Source organism: Rhinoderma darwinii, chromosome 5, assembly GCF_050947455.1.
Source record: "Rhinoderma darwinii isolate aRhiDar2 chromosome 5, aRhiDar2.hap1, whole genome shotgun sequence".
Classification (NCBI taxonomy): domain Eukaryota; kingdom Metazoa; phylum Chordata; class Amphibia; order Anura; family Rhinodermatidae; genus Rhinoderma; species Rhinoderma darwinii.
This window is the reverse complement of record NC_134691.1, coordinates 59,627,729-59,653,454: the sequence shown is the minus strand read 5'-3', so window position 1 is coordinate 59,653,454 and position 25,726 is coordinate 59,627,729. Positions and strand designations below refer to the sequence as shown.

The 25,726-nt window shown below is 42.6% G+C and overlaps 1 protein-coding gene across 1 annotated transcript; it reads left to right on the top strand.

Annotated features, from left to right (window-relative positions):
- The first annotated feature begins 9,757 nt into the window (after positions 1-9,757).
- LOC142652460 (carbonic anhydrase 13-like) lies at positions 9,758-21,249 on the top strand. Its single transcript, XM_075828097.1, has 6 exons — positions 9,758-9,950; positions 11,579-11,697; positions 13,908-14,003; positions 18,942-19,004; positions 19,181-19,336; positions 21,112-21,249. The coding sequence occupies exons 1-6, from the start codon at positions 9,758-9,760 to the stop codon at positions 21,247-21,249; spliced, it is 765 nt and encodes a 254-aa protein (XP_075684212.1).
- Positions 21,250-25,726: the final 4,477 nt, after the last annotated feature.

Sequence of the window (25,726 nt, the reverse complement as noted above, 5' to 3'; positions counted from 1 at the left end):
GGACCGGTCTCTTCATCAGGCTGGAGAAAAAATACAATCATTGTCGCCAATCAGCGCCGTTCATTGGGAATCTCTTTTTGGTTTCATATACCTACAAATTGTGCCAACAGAACCCTACGGGCCACCGGACAAATCCCAGGCTGCAGACCCTACTATTTCTCGCCAACAAGGACGTTGTGCTCCCAGCACAACACTACCAGATGAGCACCGTTCTTGCTTCAATCTTATATTTTATACACATTAGGATGATGCACCATGTGCGCCGTGTACCTTTTATCTTTTTCTACAGTTCTTTCCATTACTATTGGCACTTCAGGATGTTGTGCTCCTAGCACAACGTCAACAGGTCAGCAGCACATAAGCACCTATAATTGTCACCGAATTTCATTAGATGATGCACTATGTGTGCCGTATACTTTTTATCCCTTTCTAAATAGACGTCTTAAGAAGTAAACTCATACTTGAAAAAAATAGTAGATAATAGAATGTTGTATGGACATAAAAAAAAATGTAACAAATTTTTTTGGTCACGTATCACATAAAATCTCCACATCTGAACAGTAAAAACAGCACAGTAGAGACTGTCTTATGCCTGTTACTCCTTACTCATAGTATGGAGGAAATCCCTTGAACAGTTAATAACCATATAATTCTGCAGAGAATATATAGTTTATTGGATTACTATGAATATACTTAGCACATTCCTCAAAGGCTAAATCACTGCTGAAATTATAGCTTTATGCAGTAGCAGTCAATTATCCAATTCATTCCCCTTCATTATCCAATTCATTATCCTTCATATTGCTAAACAACATGTGTGTACACATATATCTGGTTGGTGAAATAAATTGTAAGTTTCACTACATAAATTAACAAATTCTGTGAGTCAAATCCTTGCAAGGTCATGACTATTTGAGGTACTATTACACGGTCCAACATGGGTCGTGTAATACAGCGCCGGTCAAAGAGACAGCTCATTGATCGGCGTTCGTTTGGTCCTATCACATAGAGCAATGATTGCATAAGTATAGGGACGAGCGCCTGTTACTACGATCGCTCGTCCATATATGTTTTCAACATGTCGACAGCGCATCTCACAGATTACACAGGCAGATGTTCTGCCGACAACGCTGATTTTTAATTCTGCATAAAAGAACAGATCAGCCGATGAACGCTCATTTGCCCAATCATTGGCCCGTGTAATAGGGCCTTTAGGTAAATGATGATAATATTCCTCTATTTGTCTTACTTTCTTCATTATACTCTAATGCTGGTATTAGCTTTAGGGGAACATCATAGAATCTTTAATCGTATATATATATATATAAAGACCTTAAAGGGGGTTTCCCATCTTGGACATTTATGACATATCCACAGGATGTGACATAAAAGTCCAATAGATGCGGGTCCCACCTCTGGGACCTGCACCTATCTTTAGAACGGAGTAATTCAGGAGGGAGAAGAGGAAATTCCTATTGCGGTGTATGCATCCACTTGCACACCCACCTAATCTCCCCTCTTATGATATATATTCCTGATCAGCTTTTACTAAATGAACTGTATCCCGGTACTGTGTCCCTGCATCCCTACACGTTTCAGCACTAAGTGTTGCTTGTGCTTCATCAGGGGACATGCTAACAGATTGTTACTAGTTCTAGATTGGCCAATACACCAGTGTCGTGCACACGCCGGGCAACCAGAGCAGCATGGAACAGTGCTCGCCAGCTAGAATTTAGAACTAGTAACAATCTAACTGTTAACGTGACCCATGATGAGGCACAAGCAACACTTAGTGCTGAAACGCGTAGGGACACAGGGACGCAGTACCGGGATACAGTTTATTTAGTGGCAGCTGATCAGGAATATATATTATAAGAGGGGAGATGAAGTGGGTGTGCAAGTGGATGCATACACCGCAATAGGAGTTTCCTCTTCTCCCTCCTGAATTCATCTGTTATAGCCAGTTTATTTATTGGCTTGAGAGCCCGCATTTTAAGTAATATACTTTAATAAAAAAAAAATTTAATAGTTCTATCAGGCAGTGAATTTGACTTTAATCCAATTGAACGAAACAAACTATCATTACTATTGGCATTGTTTATCTCTAGAACGGGGCCCCCTAAACCCAGTTCTAGCTTACTCGGCTCCCGCAGCCTCCCGGTCACTTCCTGGTTAGGTGGTCGGGAGTTACGGAAACAGCCGAGTGCTCGCTGGGCTCCGCTGTTTCCGAAACTCCCATAGAAGTGAATGCGAGTTACTGAAGCAGCGTAGCATGGCAAGCTACGCTGTTTCCGTAACTCCCATTTACTTCTATGGGAGTTACGGAAACAGTGTATCTCGGTGAGCTCGAGTATTTCTGTAACTCCCGCCCGCCTAACCAGGATGTGGCTGGGAGGCTGCGGGAGCCGAGTAAGCTAGAACGGGGTTTAGGGGGACCCGTTCTAGAGATAGCTGCGGGTCCCCGATGTGGGACTAGCGTCTATCGTACTTTTCTGGCATATGCTGTGGATATGCCATAAATGTCCAAGATGGGAAAACCCTTTTAAGGCCAGGGCTACACCTAGACTTTTTGTAGTGCTACTGATTTTTTTTTTTATAGCTCTTGAGTAACAGCTGCAGTCCACAAGATTTCATGCAACTCAATGTATTCATTTGGACTGCAGCTGTAGCTCAATAGTTAAAATCAATGAGTAGCACTACAAAAAGTTTAGGTGTAGCCCTGGCCTTACTGTTTTCATTATGTTTCTGTGATGGCATTAGCTCTAGGGGGAACTTCATAGAATCACTCATGATGTACGGATATATAAAGACCTTAAGTCTAGGGCTACACCTTGGCTTTTTGTAATGCTACTGATTGATTTTAACTCTTGAGTGACTCGACCCATGGAGTCCACAACTTTGCATGCAACTTAATGTATTCATTTGTACTGCAGTTGTCTTTCAATAGTTAAAATCAATCAATAGCATCACAAAAAGTCTTAGTGTAGCTCTGGCCTTAGGTTCTGTCCGGTGATACGATTCACATCAAGTAATTTACACTGATATGTTGACATCTATAAAAGACTATTAATTTGGATGGTTGATAACTGTCACGGTCACAGGGTATGTGGACCCACTAGGCCGCTCCGCTGTACCAGAGAGGCAGCGTCCAGGTATCAGTCTATACAAAAGTCTACAGCAGTTCGTAACACACGGGTACCTGAACTAGTCCAGACACTGGCTGTGGCTTCAGCACGGATGGAGGTCGATACAGCAGGTTGCGCCAGACGTGGCAGGCAGTACAAGATGTGGCAGAAGACACTGGATGTGGCAGAAGACACTGGACGTGGCAAATGACAGCAGGTGCAGTAGGACACGACTCCAACACTAGTAGACACAGGAACAAGGACACATCACGGGATACAGGAACGGGTAACAGGGCACGGGTAACAACTGGAACGGGAAACACTAAGGGACCATTTGCAAGACAGACTTGGGATAAACTAACAATGCTCAGGCAAGGATCAGGAGGGCTGAGGCCTTCTTATAGACCAGGAAATCATGTGGTTGATGATGATGATGATTATTTTACTGTGCGCGCGCTGGCCCTTTGAGAGAGGGCAGGAGCGTTCACGCTCACCCTACAGGACACAGCGGACCGGAGTGGAAGTGAGCGCTGGTGTCTCCTAGGAAGGAGATGGGGACCAGCACTCACAGATCCATGGCTGCGGGAGTCGGGAGGTGAGTGAACCCGACGGCCTGTGGTCATGGACGCTACAATAACATAGGAGTAGGCACAATGAATGCGGACGTTACAGTCATAGTGTTTGAGGGCCTCAAATTTCACATAAGAGTACACCAGCATTATAAATGAGAAGTGTAAAGATGTGATAAAGCCTCTTGATTTAATAATGTAATAACATTATATGTATGAATACCTCACTTTAAGGATAGGGCTATAAAGGGACCATTGGAAGCCTGCTAATCACATTAAAATCACGCCATTACTGCGACCAGGATGCAACCTGAATGTTTACCGTGACTTTTGCACAACCAAATGTCCCCATGTAACCCCAGCACAAAAGGTTGGAGATCTGTCTAGACAAGACTGTGGGGCAATCCAGAGGCGTAGCTAGGTTCTCCTGCACCCGGGGCAAAGATTCAGATTGGCGCCCCCCCCCCAACTTATTTCCCGACATCTCCTTCCCCCTCGCCATGTTTTTTTACCCTACCAATCAATGAGATGTAATTTTTTGTTCACAATTTTTTTAATGTAACTCGAGTATAAAAGCATTTCTACAGTTTACAAGCGATGTAGTTCTATAATGTAATTAACATAAAAATAAATTAAAAGAAAATAAATTAAAGAGGCCACACACAGCCCCCTGTAGATAGCGCCACACAGCCCCTCTCTTGTAGATAGTGCCACACACAGCCCCCTGTAGATAGTCCCACACACAGCCCCCAGTAGATAGTGCCACACACAGCCCCCCTTGTAAATAGTGCCACACACAGCCCCCCTTGTAAATAGTGCCACACACAGCCCCCCTTGTAGATAGTGCCACACTCCCACCCCTTTTAAATAGCGCCACACTGTGAACAGACCGGTGAGCAGTAGCCTACCGCTACCACTCTCCGCTCTGCCTGGTGTGACTTACCGGAGGAGCCGAGGAGGTCATTCGGCGCAGGCAGCGGCAGAGTTTCTTCTGACTAGGGTTGGTGACAGCCAGGGCCAGCCTTAGGTTGGATGGCGCCCTGTGCGGGACTCTCTATTGCCGCCCCCTACACAAACCAAAACGTAACCACATATATAGACACGCTGGAACATATATATTGTACATACATAAAGACAGATATTTATACATACAGGCAAATATACATACACACATCTGGAATATATACATACAGTTAAATATATAGACGTACAGACACATATACACACACACACACACACACACACACACACACACACACACACACACCGGCAGATAAATACAGTCAGGAACATATACAAATACATAAAAGGCACACATATACAAGCACAAAGACACATTCACAAACAGATCCATAGATACGCACACAGGCACATATGTACACAGCACAGATAATGTAGTAGATGTTACCTGCAGTCCTATGTAACACCACAGATAACACAGTGATAACTCTCTGAGTACAGATAATGTAGTAGTGTTATCTGCAGTCCTATGTAACACCACAGATAACACAGTGATAACTCTCTGAGTACAGATAATGTAGCAGATGTCACCTGCAGTCCTATGTAACATTACAGATAACACATTGTAGCAGAGCTGAGATTGTAAGTTAGCACAATGTGTTATCTGTGGTGTTACATAGGACTGCAGGTAACACTACTATCTGTATTTAGAGAGTAATCACTGTGTTATCTGTGGTGTTACATAGGACTGCAGATAACATCTACTACATTATCTGTACTCAGAGCGTTATCACTGTGTTATCTGTGGTGTTACATAGGACTGCAGATAACATCTACTACATTATCTGTACTGTGTAGCAGAGCTGAGATTGTAATTTAGCACACAGTACAGATAATGTAGTAGATGTTCCCTGCAGTCCTATGTAACACCACAGATAACACAGTCATATCTCTCTGAGTACAGATAATGTAGTAGTGTCAGAGGCGTAGCTAGGTTCTCCAGCACCCGGGGCAAAGAGTCAGTTTGGCGCCCCCCCCAACCTCTTTCCCGACATCTCCTTCCCCCTCGCCGTGTTTGTTTTCTCTACCAATCGATGAGGTGTCATTTCTTTTCCACATTTCTTTTTATGTAACGCGAGCCTAAAAACATTTGTACATTTTACAAGCAATATAGTTCTATACACAACACCAGAACTCAGTACATATATACAGCAGCAGCACAAATACAGCTCAATTTAGTGCAACCCCTGCCGTATAGGTATGTACGGCGTAAAACTACAGCTCCCAGCATGGCCTGAACAATGGTGAGGATAAGCTGGGAGATGCTGTTTCACAAAAAATAAATCATATCATAATCATACCACCCATCATCTCGCTGCAGATCATACAGATACTACAGTGCTGATTAGAGGGAAGAATAAACATTTACATTAAGTGACTCACCGGTGACGTCTCAGATTCTAGTTCTTTTTCTCCATCCGGTCCAGACCTCTATGATAACTTCTCCCGGTTACAGCCCATTTCTGCAGTTTGCCGCTCAGATGTCTTCAGCTTCTCACTTTTCCAACATTTCTACACCTATAAATAAAGATAAAGTTCTCATTATACCACACACTACGCCCCTAAATATAATAGCGCCATACACTGCACCTCTAATTATAATAGCACCATACACCATGTCCCAAACACACACACCATGTCCCCTGTAGAAAGAACAGCCCCCTGTAGATAGTGCCCCCATATAGCCCACCCCTGTATATAGTGTCCCACAAATAGCTCCCCCTATAGTGCTCCACAGATAGCCCACCCCTGTATATAGCCCCCCTGTAGATATAGCCGACCCCTGTAGATATAGCCCACCCTGTAGATAGTGCTCCACATATAGTCAACCCCTGTATATAGTGCTCCACATATAGTCCACCCCTGTATATAGTGCTCCACAGATAGCCCACCCCTGTATATAGCCCCCCTGTAGATATAGCCCACCCCTGTAGATATAGCCCACCCTGTAGATTGTGCTCCACATATAGTCCATCCCTGTATATAGTGCTCCACATATAGTCCACCCCTGTATATAGTGCTCCACATATAGTCCACCCCTATATATAGTGCTCCACAGATAGCCCACCCCTGTATATAGCCCCCCTATAGATATAGCCCACCCCTGTGTATAGTGCTCCATAGATAGCCCACCCCTGTATATAGCCCCCCTGTAGATATAGCCCACCCCTGTATATAGTGCTCCATAGATAGCCCACCCCTGTATATAGTGTTCCACAGATAGCTCACCCCTGTATATAGCCCCCTGTAGATATAGCCCACCCCTGTATATAGTGCTCCATAGATAGCCCACCCTTGTATATAGCCCCCTGTAGATATAGCCCACCCCTGTATATAGTGCTCCATAGATAGCCCACCCCTGTATATAGCCCCCCTGTAGATATAGCCCACCCCTGTATATAGTGCTCCATAGATAGCCCACCCCTGTATATAGCCCCCTGTAGATATAGCCCACCCCTGTATATGGTGCTCCATAGATAGCCCAACCCAGTATATAGCCCCCTGTAGATAAAGCCCCACGTAGATAAAGCCCCCCCTGTAGATAAAGCCCCCCTGTAGATAAAGCCCCCTGTATATAAAGCCCCCTGCAGATAAAGCCCCCTGTAGATAAAGCCCCCCCTTGTAGATAAAGCCCCCCGTAGATAAAGCCCCCTGTAAATAAAGCCCCCTTTGTAGATAAAGCCCCCTGTAGATAAAGCCCCCCTTGTAGATAAAGCCCCCCGTAGATAAAGCCCCCCTTGTAGATAAAGCCCCTCCGTAGATAAAGCCCCCTGTAGATAAAGCCCCCCCTTGTAGATAAAGCCCCCCATAGATAAAGCCCCCGTATATAAAGCCCCCCTTGTAGATAAAGCCCCCCCGTAGATAAAGCCCCCCGTATATAAAGCCCCCCTTGTAGATAAAGCCCCCCCTTGTAGATAAAGCCCCCCTGTAGATAAAGACCCCCTTGTAGATAAAGCCTCCCCTGTAGATAAAGCCCCCCCTGTAGATAAAGCCCGCCTTGTAGATAAAGCCCCCCTGTAGATAAAGCCCCCCCCGTAGATAAAGCCCCCCCATAGATAAAGACCCTCTGTAGATAAAGCCCCCCCTGTAGATAAAGCCCCCCTGTAGATAAAGCCCCTCTGTATATAAAGCCCCCTGTAGATAAAGCCTCCCCCATAGATAAAGTTCCCCCGTAGATAAAGTCCCCCCAGTAGATAAAGCCCCGCCCGTAGATAAAGCCCCCCTAGATAAAGCCCCCCCCCCCGTAGATAATGGCACACGCTTTTTATTACAATAAAAGAAACAATTTAAACTCACCTTAATCCCGCTCCCACGCCGTCCGGCAGCCATGGAGACCTGCTCTCTTCTGCGCAGGTCTCCTGGGGGTTGAACGAAGCGTCTATGAAAGGTGCTGATTGACTGGGCAGGATGACTTTCCCTGTCACTCAGCGCCTTTCATCGACGGAAGCACGATAGCGCTTCTCTGGTACAAAGGCGCAGAATAGCTGGGAACGGAACGTATCCGGCTATTCATTGCTTCTAATTGTACCTGTGTCCTATTGACACAGGTACAATTATAGTGCAGGAGGAGGTGGCGTTGGCGCCCCCCTCTAAGTTGCGCCCGGGGCACATGCCCCGCCTGCCCCCCCCTAGCTACGCCCCTGTCTTTGGGCTGAACTAGAACAGAGATTACGAGCCAGGTCCTCTCCACCAACATCAGTTTCTGACCTCACAAATGCTCTTCTGGATAATTGGGCAAAAATTCCCATAGAAACACTCTAAAATCTTGTAGAAAGTGGCCCCATAGCAAAACTTGGAATGGGGCTCACTCCATCAGGACATAATAGGCTTTTGATTATTTTGGTCTGCACTCTGTTCTGTGTCTTTTCCTCCCTTCCTTGATCTACCAGTTATCTACACTCTTCCATCATGCACACTACCGCTAAATGGAGATGGTCCCCTTTAATTGCTAAGCCCCATAGAAGCTGCTATGTTTGCTACCCTAGTAGTTTGAACCCAAGCCTGTAGGTGTAATGTGTATGTGTCCCAATACTTTTGTCTATATAGTGTATATATTTAGCGTTTGATGAAAACATCATTCACCGGTGTAACTACATTTATAATCTCCCCACAGTGTGTTTGCCTCTCATTCTGAATACTCATAGATGTGCTCCTGGTTCATACTCATACGTATTTTCTGCTCATACTTCCTTGAGTCATGTGAAAGCAGGATGGTTGAGTGAGTTTGGTGTGGAAGAAGTTTACATAGCCCTGACCTCAACCCTCAACACCTTTGGGATGAACTAGAATGGAGATTACGAGCCAGGCCTTCTCGTCCAACATCAGTGTCTGCCTTATGCATGCTCTTCTGGACGAATGGGCAAAAATGTACACAGATACACTGCAAAATTTTGTAGAAAGTCTTCCCAGAAGAGTGGAAACTGTTTTAGCTGCAAACTAGGACCAAATACATATTAATGCCTATGGATTTAGAATGCAATGTCATAAAAGCTCCTTTAGGTGTAATGTAGTAATGTATAGGTGTCCCAATAGTTTTGTCCATATAGTGTATCTCAAACCATAGGACCCATTTAATGCTGATCCTCAGCATGTTTGGTCTGAGTCCGTGCTGCTCTATGTCAATAAATCTAAATAATTTTCTATATACTATTTATAGACGCAAAAAATCTTCATGACAGTGCAAATGTCCTGGAAAATAATATTGATTTGCCCTAAGTATTTTGAGCAGATGACTGTGAGAATAGTCTTTGGAATGTATACTACACAGCATGAAACCGATTCCTTTCTTCTTATTGGATAACTGCAAAATTCCACATGGTCCGAATGACTTTCACACAGTCATTACAGAGATCTCACTGGCAGTATTTCTTAAATGGATTATGCATATATTGGTTTATATGAACGTTCAATAAATCTAGACACAGCTGCTAGCAGCATATTTGGGTCGGGGATAATGAGCTATATACAGCACATACAGAAGATAAATTTTAAAATATGTATTCATTACATAAATATTCATACTTTTCAGAATCAAGCCCAAAAATGGGTGTATCTACCTCACGCAATGGACACTGCCGCCCTCGTCAGTCCCCAATTAATATTTATACCAAAAAAGTTAGATATGACTCTTCATTGAACCCTCTGTACATCTACTACGATTCTAAATCATCGCGAAGACTTGTCAACGTGGGTCACTGTTTTAATGTGGAGTTTGAAGACACAAATGATAGATCAGGTATGTCATAAACTAAATTACATTTATTTTAAAGCAGGTATAGTCATTAAAGAGGCTCTGTCACCACATTATCAGTGGCCTATCTCCTACATAATGTGATCGGCGCTGTAATGTGGATAACGACACTGCTTTTTATTTTGAACAACTATCATTTTTGAGGAAGTTATGAGCAATTTGGGATTTATGCTAATTACTTTCTTAATGCCCAACTGGGTGTTTTTTAACTTTTGACCAAGTGGGTGTTGTAAAGAGGAGTGTATGATGCTGACCAATCAGCGTCATACACTTCTCTCCATTTATACTCATATATAAAGTTTGTGTGGGACTTAATCGCTGCACAGCGTGATCTCGCGAGATCATGCTATGAATGACAGCAGCAGCGTGATGTAGCGTGATCTCGCGAGATCATGATGTGCAGTGATTAAGTCCTACACAAACTTTACCAAAGTGTTGGGAATAGACATCGCGTCCTGGCTGGAGGTGATGTCTATTCACTGTCAAGACACTTCAGTAAAGTTAATGTGGGTGTATGTGACAGCACAGCATGATCTCGCTAGATCACTATGTGCTGAGTACAGATGGGTATGAATGGAGAGAAGTGTATGACGCTGATTGGTCAGCATCCTACACTTCTCTTTACAACATTAAGAAAGTCATTAGCATAAATCTAAAATTGCTAATAACTTCCTCAAAAATGATCGTTTTTCAAAATAAAAAACAGTGTTGTTATCTACATCACAGAGTCGATCACAGTATGTAGGAGATAGGGCACTTATAATGTGTTGACAGAGCCTCTTTAAAAGGAACAAATAGTGAACTTTGAAGAAATATTTTCATTTTTGAGCTTTCTTATGTGTAGGGGCACTTGCCTCACCCCCGCCCTCCATACCAGCCCTAGCACCTTCCTTCTGAAGATATAGGGCTGCCATGTTCTTTTCTTTTTCTTCTACTTCTTCTTCGTCTCTTTATTTTCGTTTTACAAAATGTAAACACCATACACAATGTATACATCAAAAATTTCTAATGAAGGAGATATAAATCCTATTACACCTATTCCTAATCCTAATCCTATTCCCTCCACCCACTTTACATGGATCGTGCAGAAGGGGGAAGAAAAAAAGAGAGAGGCACCATATTCTTTTCTAGAAGCAATGCTTCTAGGGGAAAGTACCTCTGTAATATGGCATCCAATGGAGTGTGCCCTCATTTTGTTAATTTTCAGGAACTTCACAAAATCCGCGAGAAAGAAATCTTCCATGTGCTTCTGTGTAAAATCAGGGGTACATGAAGGTGCAATATGGGTCCATAGAATGCATGAGGTGCCTTATTTTGTATGGTACTTAGGCTCTGTTTCCATCACGTTTTGTGTAGAAATTGAATCCGTCACTATGGCTTTAATGGTATATGTTACGTCATGAAAGACTAATAAAAAAGCCCATGACGCATAAGTTTAACAGAGGCCAGTGATGGAGCTCTCCCGAAGTACACTCCAAACAACATCACAAACTGATGTGAACAGGGCTTTATTTCTACAGTGCAGCAATGATGTTGCCCACATATCAATCTTTATAGCCATATGTTGTAGTAGATTTTACAGTGAGATTGAGCACTATGCTTTTGTGTTTTAGTTCTGAGTGATGGACCTTTGACTGGTTATTATCGCTTACGTCAGTTCCATTTTCACTGGGGGTCTTCTGACAGAGATGGCTCTGAGCATGTAATAGATGGACATGTATATCCTGCTGAGGTAAGATTATGTGGTCTCAGTGGAGAATCAAATAATAAAATTAGTAGATGTTACTGAGGGAAATTATAAAATTCTTCGGATCTGCAGCGGCCACTAGAGGGAGCTCCTTACATACAGATTTATTAAAGGCTATGTACAACTATTTTTTAATAAAAATGTGTATCAGTGTGTTTGGTGCAACTTTGTAATTACATTTTATTAAAAATTATTTTTACTTTTTGAGATATAGCTACTTTATACCCTGTATACAGAACAGCTGTATATAGCGCTGAAACCTGTGTCCATCAGGTCAGCAGCACTGACAGGTTAAATGACAGCGGGTCCTGCGTGTCTCTGACATGCAGGAACGAGCTGTTACCAATCACATCTAAGTTCATAACTTAGATGTGATCGATAACTGGTGGATCCTGCGTGTGGTACCTATGGGGCACTATTTTGTGACTTGGTTGTTTTCAGGGGGCACAGTTTGTTTGTGGGGGGTTTGGCCGAGATTCATCTAATGTGTATGACCACCTTTAACAATAAAGCATTAAAACCTCACACTCCGTGGGAAGCCACGCCCCAAAACTACAACCAATTTATAACGGGTATTAACCTGGCCGGAATGTTTTGTGGTGGCAACCCTAAGTGCACAGCATGCCAAACAAATCACACCAGTTGCTTTACTGATTAGGCCTCATGCACACTTCCATCACCATTTTCACAACCATTTCTCACTGATCCGTGTGTCCGTTATGGTATCCATGTGTACTCCGTGTCCATTCCGTGTTTCCGATAAAAAAAACCGGAAGGTATTGAATTTTATTTGAACTTGTCACATGTCCCAGTCTGTGAACTTTGGCACGCCCTGCCGTTTCAAGGGCAACGGATCCTTCAAAAACGGATGCCGTCCGTTTTTTTGACTGACCCATTGACTTCTATTGGCCCCACGGTCACGGAATCACTGACCAAAGTAGGACATGCTCTACTTTTGACGGAACGGAACAACGGATCCGTCAAAATAACGGAAGTGTGCATGGGCCCATTGAAATGAATGGGTTCAGGGTGCTATCAGTGACAAAAACGGATAGCACCAGGAAGGAAAAAACTGAAGTGGGCATGATGAAGCCTTACAGCTTTGTCCCAGGAGCAAGGAGCCATCAGCTTGTGAACTCTGCCCTTTTTCTATGCCATTTTTGAGAACTTACATTTTAAACATTGCAGCGTCCACATTGCGCTGGGAACTAGAAGTCCAGCTTATTCATGAGCTTCCTTTAAGAAGGGAAGCACACAGTTTCTTTGATATAAAAACTCCCGGCTGCTTTTTAGGGTATATTCACATGTAGCAATTGAGGTGCAGTTAAAAACAACATCAAAACCGCATCTGAAAAACTGCAACCACATAGAAAAATGCGCTAAATTTATCATAATTTACGGCAGAAATCCCAGATAGAATAATAATAAAAAAAAAATATATATATACTCACCTCACACCTCTTCTTCTCTCTGGATCCCCTTAGGCTCCTACCACGCTCTCACGTCACCAGGCTGCAATGGATGCTATATGTGACACAGCATACATGGACCTGATGCTGCCCAGCATCAGGACCTTGTACGTGCCACTACCTTATGTGGAAGTCTGGTGGGAGGCTGAGGGGTTCTGGGGAGAAGCAGAGCACAGAGGTGAGAACATTTATTTTAAAATATGTGTTTTTAAGCTACTTTCAAATGGACTTTTATAGAAAAAAAAAAAGTTTCCTGTGTACATAGAAGCTGTGTTTCTCTATCTCAGCCGATTCCGTCAGTTCAGCTGTACTGACGGCTCGGCTGAGTGCGGGTCCTGTGTTTTTCCTGACACACAGGATCCACCTAATATCAATCACATCCAGGTTGAACAACTTAGATGTGATTGACATTAGGTATATCCTGTGTGTTAGACACAGTAAGGACCCGTTCTCAGCCGAGCCGTCAGTTCAGATCAACTGACGGAATCGCATGAGAGAGAATGATCCAGCTTCTATGTATACAGGATACATAGAAGCTGTATTGTAAAAAGTAAAAAAAAAAATGTAATGATAGTCACTTACAAAAGTATTTAAAAGCACAAAAGACATTGATTTAATAAAGAAAAAAAATTGAACGGTGTACATAGTCTTTAATAGAATTGTCTCTGGCATATTGAAATGATAAATAACGTATAAAATATATTTTTTGCTTGTTGTCTTTTGAAGTTACATATAGTACACTGGAATTCACAGAAGAATCTATCCTTTGATGAGGCAGTAAAGCATCCAGATGGCATAGCTGTAATAGGCGTGCTATTGAAGGTACAACTAATGTTCTGTCATGTTAATTTCATGTATATTCTATAATTTAATCATGTTTACATTCATATGAGGCCGGTGTCTTTGATCACTAATAAGAACATTTCCCCATAAAATAAGAAAACATTAAATGGCAACCATTTTGGTTATCACCCCGCTTAGACCTTAACAAGAGCTAATACAAGGATTTCTATTAACTGGCTATTTTTTGGGGGCATGCTCGGTCATCAGCTAGGCTTGTGTGATGGACATACAGTATATGGATATAATATTTGCCGTGAGAATATTCTGCCCATGAACTAACATGGTTCCAAGTCTGGAGCTGATTTACAGTATCTGAATATAACGCATACCAATTTTTGGAAATTAAGAAAAAAAAAGACTCATATTGCAGAGATGGCACCCACTTAGTTTGCAAAACATTCCTGCTCACAAATCCGACCCAAACTTTTACGCCTGCATCTATTTCTGACAGATTTATGGTTGTAAGATACCAGTTCTACAATATTAAAGAGCTTATCTGATCAATATTGTTGACTAGCTCCATCATCCATCCTCATTCACGGCTGTTGTAGTTTATGTGACTGCTTTGTATTAAAAAGAGTCCCTTTAATGATTTAATCCCAGGACTAAGAAAACGGATGAGCAGCTACCAGATGCCTCTGCTTATCTGTGGAGGAAAATGGTGGGATCAGCTGTAAAAATAAAATACCAAACTAATTTTTAATGTCTTGCATATTTAGTGATGGCCGTTGTGTTCTGCGAAAACAATTAGGGCATGGCCAGACGTGGCGGAATTGCTCTGGAATTCCGCTGCTCACACTCCGCAGCGGAAATCCGCAGCGGACCCGTTTCTCCATTGCCTGCAACAGCTTTTTAGTAGGGTTCGTTTGCACGTTGCGGACAATTTCGTTGCGGAGCATAGGCTGCGGTGCAGAATTTGGTGTCCGCAGCATACAATGGTTGTTGCGTACGTGTGGCGGACTGGTTGCGGACTCATTGCGGAATTTCTCCATTGACTTCAATGGAGATTCAAAATTCCGCAATGAAGTCCGCAGATGTAATGTAGATGTTATGTGTGCTGCGGAGCGTATTGGTTTTTTAACATGACATTTCTTCATTCTGGCTGGACCTATGTGTATTTCTAGGTCTACAGCCAGACTGAGGAAGTCAATGGGGCTCCCGTAAATTACGGTTGACTACGTGTGTGTGCACCCATAATTACGGGTGACTACGTGTGTGCACCCGTAATTACGGGAGCGTTGCTAGGCGACGTCAGTAAATAGTCACTGTCCAGGGTGCTGAAAGAGTTAAGCGATCGGCAGTAACTGTTTCTGCACCCTGGACAGTGACTTCCGATCACAATATACAGCAACCTGTAAAAAAAATAGAAGTTCATACTTACCGAGAACTCCCTGCTTCTTCCTCCAGTCCGGTTTCCCAGGATGATGTTTCAGTCTAAGTGACGGCTGCAGCCAATCACAGGCTGCAGTGGTCACATGGACTGCCGCGTCATCCAGGGAGGTCGGGCTGGATGCCGAAAGAGGGACGCGTCACCAAGACAACGGCCGGTAAGTATGAAATTCGTTTACTTTCACTAGGGAAAGGGCTGTCCCTTCTCTCTATCCTGCACTGATAGAGAGAAGGGAAGTACTTTCACCTCAATACGCAGCGGCTAGTCCGCATCAATTTAATGCCGATTTCGGGCAGATCCGCAACAGAATCTGCAACGCAGATTCTGTGCGACATTGATGCGGACAGTTGCGGAAGAATTCCGCGACGTCTGGGCATGAACTAAGGGTATGTGCACACGCAGTGTTTTCAGCCGTTTTTCGGGCCGTAAACGTCCCGAAAAACGGCTGAAAAATCAGAAGCAGAATGCCTCCAAACATCTTTCCATTGATTTCAATGAGAAAACGGCGTTCCGTTCCGACGGGCCGTTTTTTAAATAAGTTCATGTCTCTTCTTCAGCTGTTTTTGGAGCCGTTATCATAGACTCTATAGAAAAACAGCTCCAAAAACGGCCTCTCCCTTGAAACCAGCTCCGTATTTTGAAACATTTTTGAGTTTGTGTGTGCAGATACCCTAACAGCCTTTGATCAGTGGGAATGCTGGGTTTTTAATTTTTTATTTTTTTTTCATATGGAGGCATGCCGAGTTATTTTCTGTACAAAAAAAAAGTTTCTGCCATGTTCCATTCGATATTGTTTTACATAGGTATTTCACCCTAGAAGCATTACATATAGAAGAAAATATCTCCGTCAGGTCTCATTCACATACAGGATTTTCTGGCAATTAAACTGCCTATAAAAAAAATCTTCTAAAAACTGTAGGGTTATTAAAATGTAACCTCCTTTTTTTTAAGTCATTTTTAGTGGTGTTTTTTTTGGCGTTTTTTATTTGGTGTCATTTTGTACATGCTTTTTTTCTGGCTTTTTTGAAGTCCTATAAAGAAGCCTCTGGAAAACCGCCTGAAAAATCCCCATACCCAGAGCATGCTGCGTTTGGGAAAAAATGCCACTGACCACAACATTGCATCAAGAACGACACAAATCAAAACGCAGTTGTGTGTAGTGTATTTGATATTTTACTATAGACTTGAATTTAACATCTGGCTGCACTAAAAAAAAACGCCATTAAAAAACACACCAAAAATCTGCACCAAAATCCTGTGTGTGAATCCAGCCTTATATGACTAGTGCCACATAAAGTTCCTACATCTCCGAAGGTATTATATTCATAATATTATGTAAAAATGCTCTTTAATATATTAAGATGACAGTAAACCTATACATATTAACTAGAAGTGATAAAAGAGATTACTATAAATTTGTAATTCAAACAAGCGTGAATCTCGTCCGTGTGCTGTGTGTTGAAACAACGCACAGCACACGGACCCATTGATTTCAATGGGGTTGTTCACACATGTGTGAGTTTTCACGCAGCGAGAGTCCGTTGCGTGAAACTCACTGCAAGTCCTATATTAATGCGTTTTCATGCACCTAGCCGCCCATTGAAGTCAATGGGTGCGTGAAAACCACGGACAGCACACGGATGCACATCTGTGTGCTGTCCGTGTTTTACGCATCAATTACATTGAAAAAAAAAGTGCTTAACATATGCCACCCGCAAAGGACACTGATGCAAAACGCAACGCACACGGACAGATTTACGTGCGTTTTTTACGTTCTTAAATCTATCACACTCTTGTGAATATAGCCTTAGGGTATGTTCACAGGCACTAATTACGGACGTAATTCGGGCGTTTTTGCCCCGAATTACGTCCGAAAATAGCGCCTCAATAGCGCTGACAAACATCTGCCCATTGAAAGCAATGGGCAGACGTTTGTCTGTTCACATGAGGCGTAATTTACGCGCCGCTGTCAAATGACGGCGCGTAAATAGACGCCCGCGTCAAAGAAGTGACCTGTCACTTCTTTGGCCGTAATTGGAGCCGTTATTCATTGACTCCAATGAATAGCAGCGCCAATTACGTCCGGAATTGGCGCAGCGTTCAAGCGCCTGCACATGCCGTTACGGCTGAAATTACGGGGATGTTTTCAGGCGGAAACATCCCCGTAATTTCAGCCGTTTCGGACGCCCTCGTGTGAACATACCCTCACTGTAGAAGTCAAAATATCTAACACATACTGGATAATCTCTTAAGAAACCACATGATAACACTGCAAGATTATAAATTGATGGCATTTTCCTCCTGCAGCTTTTCATGCACTGGAAAAACTAGTCATAAAAATGACACTTTGGGGAGATCTATTAATACTCGTGTTGCGCACCAGTCTCCACCGCAGCGCGCGCTATCTTCATATACAAGACGTACACTCTGTTGATGAATACGGTGCAAGTAGAAAGAGAATCAGCAGTGCCGATCATTGCAAATCTACATGTATTAACACGTTTTTAAATGCCGCTGCTAACCCTGTTTCCGTTCTATACAACAACCAACTTTGTTTTCGCTGTTCCATGACTTTAAAAGACTGATAAAAAGGGGAAGGCTGAGTAAATGGAAGCTCTGGATTGGTACACTATATCGAAATTCTAAATTAAACAAAGTGGACATATTTTTTTTAAATATCCATATAACTTTTTTTATTTCCGCATTTTAAAATTAGTATGCCCTAAAATAACAATTCAGCCTCAGGAGACCGCTGAGATCTCCAATTTCTTCATGTCTCTACACAGTCATAGTGGGCAGTGGACAAGCAGCTGAGAAAGCACTATTGGGTGTATGAGGTAGGCTACATTCACATGAGCGTGACAGGTTTATGTACGTAAAAGATGTGCGGAAATCTGATCTGTGTGCGTTGCGTTATTGCATGTGTGCTTTGTGAGGGGCATGCGTTTTTCACGCACTCGCAAACAATATAAATTTTTTTTAATGTCATTGATGCGCAAATCACGGACAGCACACGGATCCATGTGCGGTGCGTGGTTTTCAATGAACCCATTGACTTCAATGGGCGCATAGGTGCGTGAAAACACAGCAATATAGGATGTGCAGTGAGTTTCACGCAGCGGACTCTCGCTACGTGAAAACTCCTACATGTGTCAACGGCCCCATTGAAATCAATGGGTCCGTGTGCTGTGCGTGATTTTCATGCACCGCACACGGACGAGATTCACGTTCGTGTTAATGGGCCCTAACAGTAATAGGAAACTATTTTCCATTTTTCTGGAATCATATTATATAGTCTGGACCAAGGGTTTGACTTCCAGTGCATTTACCTATTTATATTAGTGCAACCAGATACTGCAAAAGCTGCTTTATAACGTTTTATGACCTCACATTTACCTGAGCAGTATAATTTATAGTCTACACTTTATAATCGTAGATCATAGGTTATGCCGTCTCATTGGTTTGCATTGTTTTTAGTGATAAATATTATCTAAGCATAGTAAATGAAGATTATCTGTTTTTTACAGCTTGGAGAGCCGAATCCAGTAATTCAGAATATAATTGATAATCTGGACCAGGTAAAAACAAAGGTAGGGGCCGAAATATCTGTTTTCGAACTTATTTTATTCCGAATAGTTAGATGCAGAGAGGGTTTGCTGGCTTTGTAACGTGTATTTAGTCTTCCAGCATACTGTATACATGTAAAAGAAGGTATTGTTACTTTGTAGATCCATTTATTTTAATGACAGCACCTTGTATTTTCTAGAATAAAGAATGTCCATTCACAACATTCGATCTTTCAAGTCTGCTGCCAAAAGATCGAAATTACTGGACGTATCAAGGGTCCCTAACAACAAGTCCTTACCTAGAATGTGTGACATGGATCATCCTCCAGGAGGCGATACCGATTAGCTCAGAGCAGGTGTGTAATAAAAACTCATTATTTAGATCAGTGTACGCTACATGTGGCCCTCATATATTTTCATGTGGCTATCGGGCTGCAAATACAGATGAGGGACAATGGCGAGTAGTGCTAGGCAGGACTCTTACGAGAGGACTATGGCTGCCTTTATGAGTCCTCATAGATGCATTGCTGCATGTCATGTGCATGTTAAATACAAGAGAGGTAGTCAGCTGCATACATTTAATGGAGTTTAGCTCTGAGTTCCTACAAATCTAAAGTTGGCAGAAAACCTTAAATATTAGTTGTATAGCACCAGGTAAATAAAGGGAAGAGAGCATAAGATCACTCATATCAGACTTCTGTATGTCAGTAAAGAACGAAAAAATATCTCGACCCAGCGCTGAGTTTAAAAGGAAATATTTTCCACTCTATTTAAAATTAGTTTAAAAATTGTAGCGAGCACAGAGGCATGTCATGCCATGAATAAGAACGAGCGAATCATTTGAAACGCGCAGGCTCTATGCATCACCCCTCTGTGGTCGCTACAATTTTTTAACAAATTTTCAATAAAGTGGAAAATATTTTCTTGTAAACCCAGTGCTGGATTGAGATATTGTTTTGTTCTATTGTGATTCAACCGAGTGCCACCTCGAAAATCCGTGCGCAATCGAGGATCAAACGCCAAGACTGGTGAGATGGAGAAATCTCTTTATTTCTTTATGTCAGTGTTAGGCTATGTTCACACGCTTAACAAAAAACGGCTGAAAATACGGAGCTGTATTCAAGGGAAAACAGCTCCTGATGTTCAGCCGTTTTTTAAGCAACTAGCGTTTTTTGCTGCTTTTTTTTACGGACGTTTTTGGAGCTGTTTTTCTATTGAGTCAATGAAAAACGTCTTGAAAAACGGCTCAAGAAGTGACATGCACTTCTCTTTACGAGGTGTTTTTTTTACACGGCCGTTTTTAAAAACGGCCGTGTAAAAAATGCCCCGTGGGAATGTAACGCCGCTTTTCCCATTGAAATCAATGGGCAGATGTTTGAAGGCGTTCAGCCCCACATTCTTAGCCTTTTTTCGGGGCATTCACGGCCCGAAAAATGGCTGAAAATAGGCCGTGTGAACATACCCTCATAAGGGATTTTGTTGGTGTTAATTACCATCAGAGTGGGGGAGCTCTGTTATTTCAGACAAAATAGTGTAAGGTCCTCTTACATGGCCCAATATGGGCCGTGAAAACCAGCGCCGATCAAAAAAGGCAGCTCGTTGATCAGCACTCGTCTGCTCCTTTCACAAGCAGCTACAATTAGTAATGTATGGGGACAAGCGATCGTTCCCCATGCATTTCTCTCATGTTGATAGCACATCTCCCTGTTTACACAAGGAGATGTGCTGCCGACAACGATATTATTTCTTGCTGCATAAACAATACATAGGGCAATGATCGGGAACGAGCGTTCATATTCACGCTTGTTTGCCCAATTGTTGGCCCGTGTAAAAGGGCCCTTAGCCACGTCTTCTATCCCAAACCTATTGTTCATAGTCTTAACTCAGGCAGAGGGATATAAAATGAAGAGCAAGGTGAATATAGACATAGAACAAACAGTTCTGCTTTTTTCCAGAAACAGCGCCACTCATGTCCATGGGCTATATCTGGTATCACAAATTCAAGTCATTGCTTCGCCTTAGAAATGTATTGTATTCCTGTCATTAGGCCTGCTGTATGCGTAATCATTGAACCATGTATATCCCTATGCTTAAATAATACTCCTATTTTTCTTTTCAACTTTGTCACCAGCTTCAACATTTTCGGGGTTTACTTTGCACTTCAGAGAATGAAGATCCAACCTTCATATTAGAAAATCACAGAGCAATTCAACCTCTTGAAACCAGAGTTGTCAGAGCCTCGTGCAAAAATAAGTCACATAAACCTTAAATCTACATTCATAACCTTATTTCATCTATGAACATAATATGTACACGGTCAGATCTACCCATTTCACTGGAAGATGATCAGTCTCTGTCAATTGACTCCCATTCATTTCAGCTGCCATAAAGTGCACACACACTGCTGTACTAACTACACAGGAAGTATGGGAGGAAAGTGTGTGACTCCAATATGTCCTCCACAGGGAAGGTTTTACAGATAAACATGAAATAGCTACAACATTAAAAAAAAGGACCAAACACATTTATCATCTATATACTTAAATAAACTACAATTAAATACATGACACATTTCCTTTAATACTGAATATAATAATCCACTGTACATAGGCATTGTTAATGAAACAAAGCAACATCACAGCCAGGATACTCAAATGTGGAAACTGAACTTCATACACCGATATAGAAGATATTTATACTATGTATATGAAAAATAACATGTATCCCTGAGATCAATACTAAAAGTCCAGGTTCATGCCGATGCCTCCCCTATATATATATATATATATATATATATATATATAAGTGCTGTAAACGTGTACAGTATAAATAGACCTTAATGTATTGATCTGCTGAATAAAATTACATTCATTAGATGTTCAAGATATTGATTTAGCCTCGAGTATCTAGGAAGAGGGACTAGATAAGAAGTACTGTACTATGCAAGGGGAAAGTGGAATTATTTCTGTAACTTTGACGAATAAATAACCTTCTAATCTGAAATCCAGGAATATACGCGATAAAGTACCAGTGACTGTATATAGGGGTACAGACGGAGTGCTTTTATACTCTAATATTATTAGTAATTGACATGATTATTATGTATATATTATGTGACACACTTCGAATGTTGTAGAACTATATTGACATGAAACGCCCCCTTTCTTTTCACAAAGAGCTTCAGTATCAGCTGTGGCTATTTACGTGGTAAGGGTATGTTCACACGGCCTATTTACGGACGTAATTCGGGCGTTTTTGCCCCGAATTACGTCCGAAAATAGCGCCTCAATAGCGCTGACAAACATATGCCCATTGAAAGCAATGGGCAGACGTTTGTCTGTTCACACGAGGCGTATATTTACGCGCCGCTGTCAAATGACGGCGCGTAAATAGACGCCCGCGTCAAAGAAGTGACCTGTCACTTCTTTGGCCGTAATTGGAGCCGTTATTCATTGACTCCAATAAATAGCAGCGCCAATTACGCCCGTAATTGACGCAGCGTTCAAGCGCCTGCACATTCCGTTACGGCTGAAATTACGGGGATGTTTTCAAACGGAAACATCCCCGTAATTTCAGCCGTTACGGACGTAATTTCACTGTATAGTTTGATAAAAATTTAATTGTGCTCCCACAATATGAAAGAAATTATAAGGTTCACTGAAGTAACAATTGAGTAAAAAATACCTTTTAATAGTAACTTGTTAAAAACAGGGGTAACACACCACTGTGACATAAGCCCCACCGTGATTATTAAAAAATGTATTAAACAAAAAACACTGAGTCATTATGATGCATATATCTCGGTGTTTGTAACGATATTTTGTCTGGAATCAGCATATATCCAGGGCACACCAGTAGTACAATCCCCAAATAAAGCACAGGTGTCCGAATAAATCGGATCTCCTAGTGCTGGGTGTAACACAATATGACTGTCCCCAATGCAAACATTCCATAAACAATAAACGACCCTACGCGTTTCAGATACTCATCCTCAGGGGTCCGTATCTTGGTAACTCTGGCCTCTTCACCAGCGATAGTGATATTCAACAGCAGATATTCTGCTGTGCGTCACGGCAAGATGCACGTATCGATGTCAACAGCCGTTACGGACGCCCTCGTGTGAACATACCCTTAGGGTATGTGCACACACACTAATTACGTCCGTAATTGACGGACGTATTTCGGCCGCAAGTCCCGGACCGAACACAGTGCAAGGAACCGGGCTCCTAGCATCATACTTATGTACGACGCTAGGAGTCCCTGCCTTGCTGCAGGACAACTGTCCCGTAGTATAATCATGTTTACAGTACGGGACAGTTGTCCTGCAGCAAGGCAGGGACTCCTAGCATCGTACATAAGTATGATGCTAGGAGCCCGGCTCCCTGCACTGTGTTCGGTCCAGGACTTGCGGCCAAAATACGTCCGTCAATTACGGACGTAATTAGTGTGTGTGCACATACCCATATACTCACGCCAACTAGTGCAGAATCTCATTGATGGGCAGATTAGACATAAAGCTCCACTCAGAGCCAAGAATGGGATTGTGGCATGCTGGAGTATGTGAGTTCCGGAAGGGAAGTTCCCCCCTTAGGGCTGTCAGCAAAGCTGACGGTAGCCCGCCTTATATCAGTATACTATAAACATTTGTTTTACATGGCCATGAACAGAACTCTTGTATCACATTGGAACTTCCTTGATAAATGCTTTTCTTAAATTAAAATGGGTTTTCTATGATATAACTGATGGCCTATACTAAGAATATTATTGTTGAGGTTCAGACCCCTGGTATCTACTCCAATCAGCACAAAGAAGGGGCTTCAGTGCTTGTCACTTCAATGTGGCTGATCTACAATACCCGACCCAGCTTCAGGGGCATGAATACAGATGTGACGGTTACTGCAGTTGAGTGCCCCACGTGCTACTAAATGGCGGGGAGCCAAAAGGTCAGATTTCCACGGATCACTCATTGATGATCTATCCTAAGTACACAAGGAGGTGCAGCATGGACCTATAGCAGATTATAGGCACTCTATTATAGATCCATACAGCACAGATCTACTGTATAACACGGTTAAAAACATGAGACCTTAGAAATAGTAATACATTACGACATTTCATGATGAGCGATTCCCTAAGGCGTCATGCACACTTCAGTTTTTTCCTTCAGGGTGCTATCCGTTTTTGTCACTGATGGCACCCTGAACCCATTCATTTCAATGGCCCCATGCACACTTCAGTTATTTAAACGGATCCGTTGTTCCGTTCCATGCAAAGTAGAGCATGTCCTACTTTTCTCAGTGATTCAGTGACCGTGTGTCCCATAGAAGTCAATGGGTCAGTGAAAAAAACGGATGGCACACGGAAGGCTTCCGTGCGCCGTCCGTTTTTGACGTATCCGTTGCCATAGCAATGGCTGGGTGAGCAAAAGTTCACAGACTCACAGGTCTACAGTACACATTCATTCCTGAAGATAGGCTCATATTTTCACTCCAAAACACCCAAAAAACCAAAGTAATCCAAGCAGAGTAATCTCAAACTGTTCTCTATGCTCTGAAAGCTGCAGAAAACAGCACCAAAAACTTCTTGTAAACTTTCTATGGGTGTTTCCTGGGACATGTGACAGGTTCAAATGAAGTTCACATCCGTTTTTTAAACGGAAAAAAGGAAGCCAAACGGCAGCAAAACGTCTGTGTAAAACGGAAACACGGAACAGAAACGGAGTGCACATGGAAACAAAAACGGACACACGGATCCGTCAAAAACGGCCGAGAAAACGGTGATGGAAGTGTGCATGAGGCCTAATATGTGCAACCTAGATCGCTCGGCTCACTTTAGAATCAGTCACAAGAATGCAGTCACTGTTTGCAGCAGTCTGTAACCTGTGACTGGAGAGAGCAGACAGTTTGTCACACTCACGCCTGCTCACAAAAAGAAACAATTAAGCTAATAGATGTATGTTAGGGCAGTGATCCCCAACCACGGGGCCGCGGACCATTACCGGGCCGTGGATCATTTGGTACCAGGCCGCGGTATCTAATATCCGCCCGATGGCTGCAGGGAATTCTGGGCGAAAAACCCACTCAAAATTGTGGTGCAGTTTTTCGCCCCGGAATCTCCGCTGCGGAAAACTGCTGAGCATTTAGCAGGCCGGCCTCCTGGGATGACGTTTCATCCTATGTGACCGCCGCTACAGCCTGTGATTGGCTGCTACGATCACATGGGATGAGACGTCATCCTAGGAGGCCGGCCTGGAGGAAGAAACAGACTTCCGAGTAAGTATAAAATATATATTTTTTCTGAGTTGCCTTTTAATCCGCCGCAATAAATGCAACAACTGTTATTTGTTGCGGGTTTTACCTCGCTATTGAATTCAATGGGGAAAACCTGCAACAAATAAGCAGCGTTTACGCAAATACAATTGACATGCTGCGGAATAAAACTCTGCACCACAGGTCAATTTCTTAGCGTTTTTTTTCCGCTCACTATTTACGCAGCGTGTTAATGAGATTTGTTCTTTCTCATCCACCTTGCTGCCACTGTATTATGCTGCGGATTTTCCGCAACGAATTCCATTGTGGAAAATCCACAGTATTTACGCGACGCGTGAACTGACCCTAAACCCTGAAAACACCCCCCCACACACGGGTCGTGGAAAATTTGTCTTGCATGAAACTGGTCCTTGGTTAAAAAAAGGTTGATGACTGCTGTGTTAGGGGATATGTAAAAGTATTTCCAAAACGGAGTTC